The sequence below is a fragment of the Seriola dumerili genome, unplaced genomic scaffold (assembly GCF_002260705.1).
Source record: "Seriola dumerili isolate Sdu_G_001 unplaced genomic scaffold, Sdu_1.0 BDQW01001191.1, whole genome shotgun sequence".
Classification (NCBI taxonomy): domain Eukaryota; kingdom Metazoa; phylum Chordata; class Actinopteri; order Carangiformes; family Carangidae; genus Seriola; species Seriola dumerili.
The window spans coordinates 338,733-350,060 of NW_019175446.1; the positions used below are offsets into that span (position 1 = coordinate 338,733).

At 40.1% G+C, this 11,328-nt stretch overlaps 1 protein-coding gene across 2 annotated transcripts in view; it reads right to left on the reverse strand.

The window, feature by feature from the left end:
- Nucleotides 1–4,517: 4,517 nt before the first annotated feature.
- hook2 (hook microtubule tethering protein 2) overlaps nucleotides 4,518–11,328 on the reverse strand; it is an 11,896-nt gene continuing 5,085 nt past the window's right edge. The window contains exons 9-23 of one of the 2 annotated variants that reach the window (XM_022767507.1): nucleotides 11,136–11,302; nucleotides 10,655–10,795; nucleotides 9,550–9,751; nucleotides 9,274–9,384; nucleotides 8,516–8,603; nucleotides 8,072–8,138; nucleotides 7,477–7,614; nucleotides 6,627–6,714; nucleotides 6,120–6,125; nucleotides 5,931–5,965; nucleotides 5,764–5,846; nucleotides 5,575–5,678; nucleotides 4,967–5,074; nucleotides 4,793–4,864; nucleotides 4,518–4,650 (exon numbers count right to left, since the gene is read on the reverse strand). In XM_022767507.1, the coding sequence (XP_022623228.1) occupies nucleotides 4,525–4,650; nucleotides 4,793–4,864; nucleotides 4,967–5,074; nucleotides 5,575–5,678; nucleotides 5,764–5,846; nucleotides 5,931–5,965; nucleotides 6,120–6,125; nucleotides 6,627–6,714; nucleotides 7,477–7,614; nucleotides 8,072–8,138; nucleotides 8,516–8,603; nucleotides 9,274–9,384; nucleotides 9,550–9,751; nucleotides 10,655–10,795; nucleotides 11,136–11,302 (1,536 nt within the window). In that variant the 3' untranslated portion in view covers nucleotides 4,518–4,524. The remainder of the gene's footprint in view (nucleotides 4,651–4,792; nucleotides 4,865–4,966; nucleotides 5,075–5,574; nucleotides 5,679–5,763; nucleotides 5,847–5,930; nucleotides 5,966–6,119; nucleotides 6,126–6,626; nucleotides 6,715–7,476; nucleotides 7,615–8,071; nucleotides 8,139–8,515; nucleotides 8,604–9,273; nucleotides 9,385–9,549; nucleotides 9,752–10,654; nucleotides 10,796–11,135; nucleotides 11,303–11,328) is intronic. The other variant, XM_022767508.1, reaches the window with a different exon arrangement.

Consider the following 11,328-nt stretch of genomic DNA (forward strand, 5'->3'; position numbering starts at 1 on the left):
AAAAAGTCATAGTATAGTAAGGCATAAAAAGTCATAAAAAAGTCATAGTATAGTAAGGCATAAAAAGTCATGAAAACGTCATAGTATAGTAATGCATAAAAAGTCATAAAAAAAGTCATAAGGCATAAAAAGTCATAAAAAAGTCATAGTATAGTAAGGCATAAAAAGCCATAAAAAAGTCATAGTACAGTATGGCAAAAAAAGTCATAAAAAAGTCATAGTATAGTAAGTCATAAAAACGTCATTGTATAGTAAGGCATAAAAAGTCATAAAAAAGTCATAGTATAGTAAGTCATAAAAACGTCATAGTATAGTAAGGCATAAAAATTCATAAAAGTCATAGTATAGTAAGGCATAAAAAGTCATAAAAAAGTCATAGTATAGTAAGGCATACAAAGCCATAAAAAAGTCATAGTATAGTAAGGCATAAAAAGTCATAAAAAAGTCATAGTATAGTAAGGCATAAAAAGTTATAAAAACGTCATAGTATAGTAAGGCATAAAAAGTCATAAAAAAGTCATAGTATAATAAGGCATAAAAAGTCACAGTATATTAGGGCATAAAAAATCATATATCATAAAAAAGTCATAGTATAGTAAGGCATAAAAAGTTATAAAAATGTCATAATGTAGTAAGTCATAAAAACGTCAAAGTATAGCAAGGCAAAAAAAATCATAGTATAGTAAGGCATAAAAAAGTCTTAGTATAAAACGGCATGAAAAAAGTCATAGTATAATAAGTCATAAAAAGTCATAGTATAGTAAGGCATAAAAACATTATACTACAATAAGGCATAAAAAGTCATACTATAGTAATGCACGGAACGTCTTAAAAACATCATAGCAAGACAAAAAAGTCATAGTATAGTAAGGCATAAAAAATTGAAAGTATAGTAAGGTAAAAAATTTTGATGAAAACGTCATAGTATAGTAAGGCATAAAAACATCACAGTACAATAAGACATAAAAAAGTCATGGTATAGTATGTCATAAAAAGTCATATTATAGTAAGGCATAAAAACGTAAGCCCAAAAAGTCATAGGAATGCAAGGTACAAAGAATTCTTAAAAATAGCAAGTCATAAAAATTCTTAGTATATTAAGGCAAAAAAGTCACAGTATAGTAAGGCATAAAAAGTCATAATGTAACAAGTCATAAAAACATCAGAGTACAATAAGGCATGAAAAAGTCACAGTATAGTAAAGCATAAAAAAGTCATAGTATAGTATGTCATAAAAAGTCATATTATAGTAAGGCATACAAACGTAAGCCCAAAAAAGGAATGTAAGGTATAAAGAATTCTTAAAAATAGCAAGTCATTGAAGGTTTTAGTACATTTAGGCAAAAATGTCGTGGTATAGTAAGGTATAAAAAAGACATAGTATAGTAAGGCATAAAAACGTAATCGTGTATAAGGCAAAAAAAAGTCTTAAAAATATTAAGTTATAAAAACATCATAGCATAGGAAGGCATAAAAAGTCATAGTTAATCAAGGCATTAAAAGTCATAGTATAGTAAGGCTAAACAAGTCAGAATAAGGCATACAGTGTCATAAAAACATCTTAGTATAGTAAAGCACAAAAATGCATAAGGCATAAAAAGATGTCATATTATAACAAGGCAAAAAATGTTGTAGTATACTAAGGTCTAAAAAAGACAGTATATTAGGGCATAAAAAGTCATAGTATACTAAGGTATAAACACATCATAGAATAGTAAGGTATAAAAAAAAGTCATAACATTCATTGTGACATTTTCATGGGATTTTTCATACTTTGATACATCTCACATTTTATGTTCACTCCTGCTAGCAAACTGACTGCTAGCATACAGAAGCCAGAAGCCAGGGTTAGCTTGCTAGTTAAAGGTAGCTTCTTCTGGTGATGTCAGGTACCACTGTAATATTGTGCCCTTTCAGCCAATCAAATGCTAGCATTTGATTGGCTGGAGACATAGCCTCTTTGAGAGCACATTCAATGATCTAATATGACTTTACTTTAAACATAGTGTGAACAAGTTCACTCAAATATTGGTGGGGACAATTCTGCCCTCCCGAAATACTGTGCAAACCTACGTCCTTGGTGGGACTCATGAACGACTATCTTATCTTAGGTGCACATTTACTTTTGGATTGTTCTTCTTAATGTGGTATATTATAGCTGATATCTACCCATTTGACCTGTTGCCTTGGGAATTACTAAAATCATATATTAATTGCAAGTAGAATGAGGTTGAAATTAAGACTGTCTATTACTTATCACACTGGATTTCAGGTAATTAAAAGTCAAGATGAACTATGGTGAGCTATGTTCATTCTTGGATGCATCTCACTTAGAAAATTAAAGTTAAGAACTGAACTGCAAATTTCAAAATTAAACAAAACAAGTGCAGTGAAGTGCTGTATTTCTCATTTTGTTTGTACGTTTAGATTTGTCAGTTATCAAGTCTTTGAGATGTGCATATTGAAAGTGATGTGATAGATAAAGAATACCATCACCATTTTACCTAACTGTTCAACAGCTGCACGAAAGGATGTGAGAAGTGTGACTAATCAGTCTGACCTTTAGTTCCACCAGAATGAACAAGCTGATAAAACCTTCAGATTCTTCTGAAGAAGCATTTATTTATGGTTTAGTTAGTGTAGGCAATTTCTTTTTTCTTTGAACTTATTAATGAAGACAACACCAGACAAAAATTCTTAAGATCCCATTTATTTGTAGTGCAAAAGTAGAACAGACAGGACTACAAATCTTCAATGTGCCTCTATCCCCATGTGAAGTACCGTATGCTATAATCTACTCGACCATTATAATGATACAAACAAACACAGACAACCTCAACATTAAACCCTTCAAGCCATGCAAATGTGCATCAAAGATAATGACTTAACACCATAAATATCAACTTAAAATAATGAAACATCAGTAGAAAACACATGTGCACACAACAGCAGGATCCTGGTCTGTGTAGATCATAGCACGAACATTTACAGGGAACAAGTACAAGTCATGAAACAGCAGCTCTGATATGGGACAGTCTAAAGTTACTACATCTGCTGAAAAGGGGAATTAACCTGTAGTGAATAAAGGCAGATGCAGTGTGGATAAATGAGCTATCTAGTGCAGACTCCACCTTTTGTATCGGCCTCTGACTTCCTGTCAACAGACAACAAAAGAATTCCAGTGTACCGTTGAATACATTTCCTTCCAGTTCAGATGAACTGTAAATGAGGTTGGTGGTAAACAACCATTAGCTGAGTCATTGTTTTTAGTGTTGTTGTAATTACGGACTCAAATTGTGTTTTCCAGTCCTTGTGATAAACTAAGAGGCCTTCTAGTTGCCCATGTTCACATCAGTCTAAAGTGGTGTGTGCAATTAGGTCGTACCCAAAACCAACACCCTGTTTCAATCTTTGGGAAGAGGGAAAGGGAATGAGAAAAAAAAAAGAAGCAATAAATCAAAAATCATACGCAACAAATGAGAACATTGTTGAGAATATCATATGTGGAAGTCACATTATCACCAGGCATAAGAAAATAAACCTGCAGTATTCTTTAAGTAAAATATATTTCTGCCAAATGAGACAGGGAGACGGGGTCGACAATGCAAATATCTCAAACTTCAGTGTCATCCATGGTTTTTAGCGAGGCACTGAACAAACCCACCGCTCCATCTAGAGAGAAAGTGCTTTGGTGTATCTTGTGAAAACTCTAGTAAGTTATTTTTTATGAATATTAAGTTTAGAGAAAAAAAAAAAAGGTTCAAGTGAAAAAAAGATTAAAGCCATTAAGCAACCCTCATGGTCTTTTCAGTGTCCTTCAGATTAAAACAAATCAAAAACATCAACTGAAAACACATGATCTAGAAAACCAAAAAAAACTATGAGAAAATTCAAAAACAAACAAACAAAACCAATGAGATGTACTAACGGCTGAGTGTGAGTTCAGTCTGTAACTTGTGTAGCTTTGTCCTCTTTAGCATTAACAATAGTAAATGCATTACCCCTAATAACTCCTCCCTTGCCTGCCACATTTAAACTGTTACCTTGACAAAACTAGTTCATATTCCAACCTATTGTATAACATAAAATATATGTAAAAGAAATTTAAGAGACTTTAAGAAACAAGAGTGAGTACAAGAGGATAAAGAGGAAATAAATGTCACCTTAAAAGGTGAGGCAGCCTCTTTTCAGACCCTGCAACTCCTTCTACTCCAGTAGTTTCCATTTGTTTCTATGGCTCAACTCTGGATTTAATCAACAGCAGAGTTAAACACAGTAGTATCTCTCTCCTCTGGGGATCCACGGAGAAAATAAAAATAAAAAATTCTCGGACCACTAGGAGCCAGCAGGGGGCAGCAGCAGCATTGAAAATACTCTGAGGTGCAGCAATCCAGTGAAGGCATAAAGGCAGTTACAGGGAGTTCACATGAAGTTTCCAGCAAATCACTTCATCTTCTCTATGCTTCGTTTCTGCATGTTTTTCTTCTCCTGCCTGGACGTTTGTTTTTGTCCCCCCCCCCCCCCTTAATGGTGGTGTCGTGTCAGGCCCCTCCTGGCGTTGGTGGACTGCCTCTGCTGAGCCAGGAAGGACATGGCCTGGTTGGACGGTCCCAGGCGCTCGCCGGACACTTTCTGATGCAACGCCATCCCCTGAGAAAGAGAGAGGCGAAGGAAGAGTGAACGGTCATCGTCTTGTCCAGATGATTTGTCCAGTTTTTTTTTCCATATGAAAAACGATAAAAATGCTGCTATTCCGTCGACGTGTTTCTATGCATCTGTGCGCTTCACTTACCATGTTGTACCAGGCAGTAATGATGAGTTTCTCCTCTTGGTCGTGTCTGGCTCTGCTCTTCTCATAGTCGTGCTGGGCAAAGGAACAGATCATCGTGCATTAGTGAGATTTAACGGAGCCAGAGTAACCCTCTCATTTGTGACTTTTTTTGCGTTAAAAAAAAAAGGTTCGTACTTCGAGGTGGTGGATTTTTCTCTCCTTCTCTGCCAGCTGGTTCTTCAGAGCCTGAACGTCAGGAGTCGCGGTCACTGGCAGCTGCTTGGGATCCAGGGTTTTGATCACCTGCACACAAGAGAAACCTACTGATTAACACTGACGGACTCACGATGGAGAGCTCTTTAAAAACAAACAAAAAAAATAGTTAAAACTGATGCAGCAGAACCAGAAATTTCATCTTTTGGCTGATTTGAGTGTGTCGTTCCTGTAGCAGCTGTGAGCCTCAAGCAGATACGAGGAGGGAGCTACAGAGATCTGCAAGCTCACCTCTTTCTATCTCCACACTTCAAGATTTTTTTTTTCTTTTTTTTTCTTTCCATTTTCAAACCAACACTGACTCAAGTGACATATTTTCACAAGTTTATATATACAACTTCTTTCACGTAGGTAATAGAAATCCCCAACAACTGTAAACAGATTTGGACGTGTTAAAAAAAAGAAAAAAAGAAAATCAGTGGAGTTCCCCTTTAACCAGTAAAAAAAAAAAAAAACAAAAAAAAACAACCCCTTATTTCCTATTTAGAGCCACATGCTGAGGACAACATGTTCTGTTTAGGTGGACTGACCGTTCTCGCCTTCTCCACGTAGCGTTTGTATCGCTCCTCCATCTGCTTCATGTCCTCGTCCTTCTTCCGCAGGATCTCCTGAAGTTCATCGATCTTCTTCGCCACTGAGAGGGAGGAAGATAAAAAGTGTTTAGGAAGAGAAGAAAGGAAGAAGCATGACATGACATTTTTTTTTAAGTAATGACTTACTGTTGCTGTCCACTTTGGGCTCCAGGTCATCGATGACTTCTCTTTTCTTTTGAAGATCTGTGTGAGCTTCATGGAGCTTCTCCCTGAGATAATCACACAACAAGAGTGTGTGAATTTATGTTTGAGCACACATGGATAAATGAAGCAAGCAGAAGTGAAGTACTTACAAATGCTCCTCAAGCTTTTTCTTCAATAAGGAGGACTAAGAAAAAGGGGAAAAAAAAAACATTAAACTCTAAACTCATAAGGTTTTCATAAACAAACAAACAAACACACACACACACACACATTGTGAAAGTCAAGCTGTCAAAGAGTTAAATCATGGGCCAGTTGGACGGAGGGTGGGCCGTACTTACGATAGCCTGATTTTGGCAGAGTTGATCGATGGGGGCAGGCGGAGAGAGACAGACAGAGAGGGGCAGGCGTTAACAGTGAATCACCACAGCAGACTTGGGTTAAATTCCCACACAACATTATCAATAAAGTAGGAGAACAGACACTGCAGTCCTCGACAGCCAAGTGTGTTCAACAGCTATCTGTTGCAATAAACTCAACGTGCCATGCAAACATTTAACTTTTACACATAGTGAGTGTTTGATAAAACATCAGTGCTTCAAAAATAATTTTACTTACAATACAAGGAATATATGAATCAGTTTCCCAAATTTGTCAATTTAACCCAAATTAATAATAATAATAATAGTAATTCTTTTTGCTTTGATTATCTGATCAAGGCAACAGGATCTAGTTGTGTATCTAGTCTCAACTTATTCTGTTAACTATGATTTGTGATGAGGGAAGTTTGTAAGTGTGAATTGACGACAGTGGGCAGAGGAGAAGGACGCAGCTGTCTCTCAACTCACATCCTCCGTCTTGCTGTCCTGCTCCTGGAGCGCTCTCTGGAGCTCCTCGATCTGAGAACGCAGCTCTGAGATCTGCTGCTGGTTCAACCTTGAGAGGGAAGGGACGAGGAGAAAAAGGTTGGGAACAGAGAAGGACACAAAAACAGAAAGAGCACAGATACAAGAAACAGAGAGAAAATAAGAAGGTTTAAGGAACATTGTGGAGAGAGCCACAAACAAAAAGCAGGGGGATGATAGAAGATGTGAAAACAAAAGAGGGAAGATAAAACACAAGGTTATTAAGCCGCTTCTGTGGGTGGAAGATGTTTGCAAAGTATCATGTGGATCCTTGTACATCTGCTGCAGGCAGCGTTCATCCATTCCACCAAGTGTGCTGCCTGACCATTCACCGCTCTGCTCTACTGAGCATGCTCACTCCACTCCTCTCCTCCTGTTACTGTTGCTGAGGATGCTTCCCACACCCTGGGCCTGGTGTTGCATTGGACACATACACAGCCACACACACAGCCACACACACACACACACAGCCACACACACACACAGTCCACCCACATGTCCACATGCCCACAGGCATGTAAACACACACACACACACACACATACAGTCAAGGGACAATCTGGCTTTCTGCTGTCTGTCCTCTAGTCCAGCCCACACAGCTCAGTTGAGCACACAGTCCAGAGGGTGAGTTGACATTTAGGCAGATCTCACTCCTACTATCAGCCAAACAACCAGATTAATGTCCAGGAACATACAATATGGCGACCTGGAAGGGGGATGATTATTTAACACTGCTGAACAAGAAGTTGGACTGTATGTTGAGGACACACACACACACACAAACACACACTACCTGTTCTGAGTTTCCAGGGTGTTCTTGCTGCGCTGAGCCTCCTCCAGCTCAGCCTGCACCTCCACTAGTTTCTGCCTGTAGGTCTCCTCCTGGACACACAACATCTTGTTTTCACTCTGCAGACGCACCACCGTCTCCCTGTCCAAGGAGCGAGCAGAGACCGAGAGAGGGAGGGAGTAGGAGGTGAAACAAAGGGGGAAGGAGAAAGTGGAGGAAATGGGGGACAGATGAAGTGGGTCAGAGAGAGAGAGAAAAAAAAAAGCTTTGCCGAGTTGACCCAGCCCTCTCTACGACAACGCCCAGGCCAAATGTGCAGCGCTGCCATGTGTCACTATTTGAGATGCCAAGTGCACATTCAAGTTCTAAAAATAAACTTTTGCTTTTGTGGTCGTGTTAGCAGGTCTGAGCCGTTTATCTCAGGCTGTAGAGGATGAATATAGGGTACGAGTGGGCCACTGATAATGACACCAGTCCCAGGTTTAGAGGGCAAATCTCATTTGTTACGCCCAAATTTGACTGCTATGGCACACGTTAACCCCTCCACAGCGCAGCTTATACACAGACATACAGAGAATATTAATAACAACACACATACTTGAGCTCAGTAGGCATGATCTCTGCAGCAAGGTTTCCCACTGTGACACCACTGTCGCACAGACCTCCTGTGGAGAGAAAGAGACGGATTAAGTGTCAACAGATTTTAATAAAATAGCTTCAGCAGCTGAGAAATATTTCACTTTCCCAGCAAGATTTTGATTAATGCTCTTTTGGATGAATAAATTATTACAATTATAATTATTACTGTGATAAAAAAAAATTCAGTTGCATCTGTTACAATTATCTTTCCAATTTTGTTTTAATTATTTGTATTTTCACCTTCAGACACAAACACAAACTGCTGCTCCAAAATTGTGAAAGCTGAGTTTACTGATGGATCACAGCGTGACAAAAGGACAACATGTTTTCTATGACATATTTTTTACCAGATTACTGTTTAATTTACTTCTTTACTTCTTGACTCAGTGCAATTACAACTCACCTGCTCCACTCAGACACCTCTGTTGGACTTGTGCACACCTGAGCTCATCGTTTGTTTCCCGAAGTGTGTCTCTTTCTGAGATCAGACGCTGAGGAGCAAAGCACAACATACGCCCTCAGCTTCAGCTCAGCACTTATTAAGAATCTATAAAGTCAATCCGGTATAAAATAAAACTAATATATAATGAAAAAAAAACAAAATAATGCACAATTATTTCTGTTAGACCACCTGAGGACACATGGAAACAGACCTAAAGTCATTTTACATTACAGAGCCCCATGGTGTAAGGGGTTTCCTCCTGCATCTAAACTGTCACACTACATCAATGAGATTGGTACGACATGGATGAAGTGAATGTAAATGTAGACCGCATGTCGGGACAGTGTGTATTTCTTAATTACTACCACAAGTAACCGAGGGCATTAATCACTCCTGTCAGATTGCAGAAGGTGCTAGAACTGACACTGGACGTGGGAGTCCACTGAAGAATAGTACGATATTTGCCTGGCAACAGTTTCCTCCTGTGCGCCCTGTGATCATTGCAGCGAATGTGGATCCGTGCAAGGACTGCCATCACTGAAATAAAAACTACATCACTCCACCTTGTAAAACGATGACAGGGCTTTTAGTGAGTGATCTTGATATGAGACAGATCCACTACAAACAGATGCTACACGCTGATAAAACACCACAGTAAAAGCACTGTGGTTCCACAATTGGACTTTTATTTCCCGACAGTGTTCAGTTCATAAACTCACTTCTTTCTCTTTCAGCAGCGCGTCGTATTTGTCGTGAAGGTTCTTGTACTCAAACTGCCACTTCTCGGCTTTCATGGCCTCTGCCGAGTGCTTGGTGTGGAGCTCATGAGCCTGTAAGTCAGAGAGCACGAGAATCTGTGTTGGAAAGAGCGCTCTATAAAAACTGCAACGTGCTCCAATGACGTGCAGAAAACCAAAGCGATGTGTTAAACATCTCCCGGACGTCAACACAGGAGCAAGTATGACTCTCCCTCCTCCTGTCAGCCCACAGCTTGCCTGTCTCTTGTAGGTGTCCAGCTGGTTGCGGACAGCGTTGGCCCTGCGCAGCTCCTCCTCCAGCTCGCAGGTGCGCTGCATGTACACGGTGTTGCGCTCCTCCAGGAGGCGCACCTGTCTGCGCAGGTCGCCAAGATCCTCCAGTTTCCTCTTGTACGTCTCCACCATCGCCTCGAGCTGGTTCACCCGGTCAGACGAATGCCTGGGGGGGCATCAGGAGCGTCAAGTGCCGGCACAGGAACATGGCTTTTAGTTAAACACAATACATCCGTGTGGATATGTACTTAACAACTGAAAACCAACAAGTCTCACACCAGCCAGAGTCAACGCACGAAATTCCTATTATCATACACAGAGGTCAGAGAGAGGGGCTGAATGGACGTCTGTGTGTGGGCAGCGTGGGAGTTGTTTCTGTGAGTGTAAAGTGATAAGAGATGAGCTACATCTTAAAAACAGAAAGCTGGTGATATTCTCTTTTTTGATACTGTCAAGAAATCCCTCCAAAAGACCAGATAGACATCAACATGTCAGTTAATTCTCTGAACACTTTTGGACTTCCCTCCCCTGTCCCTGGCTCTCAGTTAAAAGCCTATTCATTCCTACTGAAGATGTAAAGCTTCAAAAATGTATTCATTTATTTTTTAAAAAGGCTGTTTCCTAAAACAGACGGTAGTTTTTAGCAAACATTACTCATGCAGGAGGAAATCGTTGGGGACTATTTCCAGCTGCAAAAATACGAGCTTGTGAGTATTTACAGCATCAAAGCAACATGCGAGGATCGACTTAAAGAAAATCAGTTACAGTGTTCATTGTTATAAAGAAGCAACATGTCACCCAGTGCGAGGGTGTGGCTCATTCATGTATCTTATTCCTCTGTGTCATAGAGCTCCATTGTTGTCGAACAACACATCGAGCTGTGATCAAACAGAACATATTGTTGGTTTCTATCAAAGACTAATCCCTTAAAGAGACAACAGATATATTTTTCAGCCAAAATGGAACTTCAATGTCTCAATGAAGAACTTAACTCAATTCCAGAAGATGTAACTTCCACGATAAATTCAAACTTGATCGAGTACAAGTGCAAGAAGACTAGCGGTCTCACCTGAGAATGTCCATCTCGTCTTTGAGGGCCTGAGCCTCCTGCGCCAGACTGGTCAGCTCTTCGTTACGCTGCTGCAGGTCGGTCACCTCGCGCTCCAGTATCTCTCCCCGCACACGCATGTCGTCTCTGCTGTTCTCCAGTCTGAGACGGACAAGAGAGAGGAGCAGCGGTTTGTGTCAGATATGAAACGAGGCAAGGTGAGTCAACAACAGTTTAATTTTATGTCGATGTAACTTGTAAATGTTAATTTTTTTTTGAAAATCTCCAGCGTTCTTCAATGTTAAGCAAATTATGTAAATGTGTCTATTATGTTATAGGCCTGATGAATGTTTCTACTTACAGTGTGACATTTGTCTTAAATTGTAGGTAGAATCCCTGGACTGTTTTCCTAAGTAAATCAAACTTTGTGTGTGTGTGTGTGTGTGTGTGTGTGTGTGTGTGTGTGTGTGTGTGTGTGTGTGTGTGTGTGTACAGGCTGTACCTGTAGTTCTCCTCCTGAAGCTGCTCCATCTGACTCTGCAGCAGCAGCAGCTTCTTGCCAGTGATGGCAGTGGTGGAGGCGTCCAGAGAGTCGCAGCGGCTCAGCTTCTCCTTCAGAGAGCGTGTCTCCGCCTGAAGGGACGACTTCTCCTCCAGTGCCACTGACAACTGTCGGGGGGGGGGGGGGGGGGGGG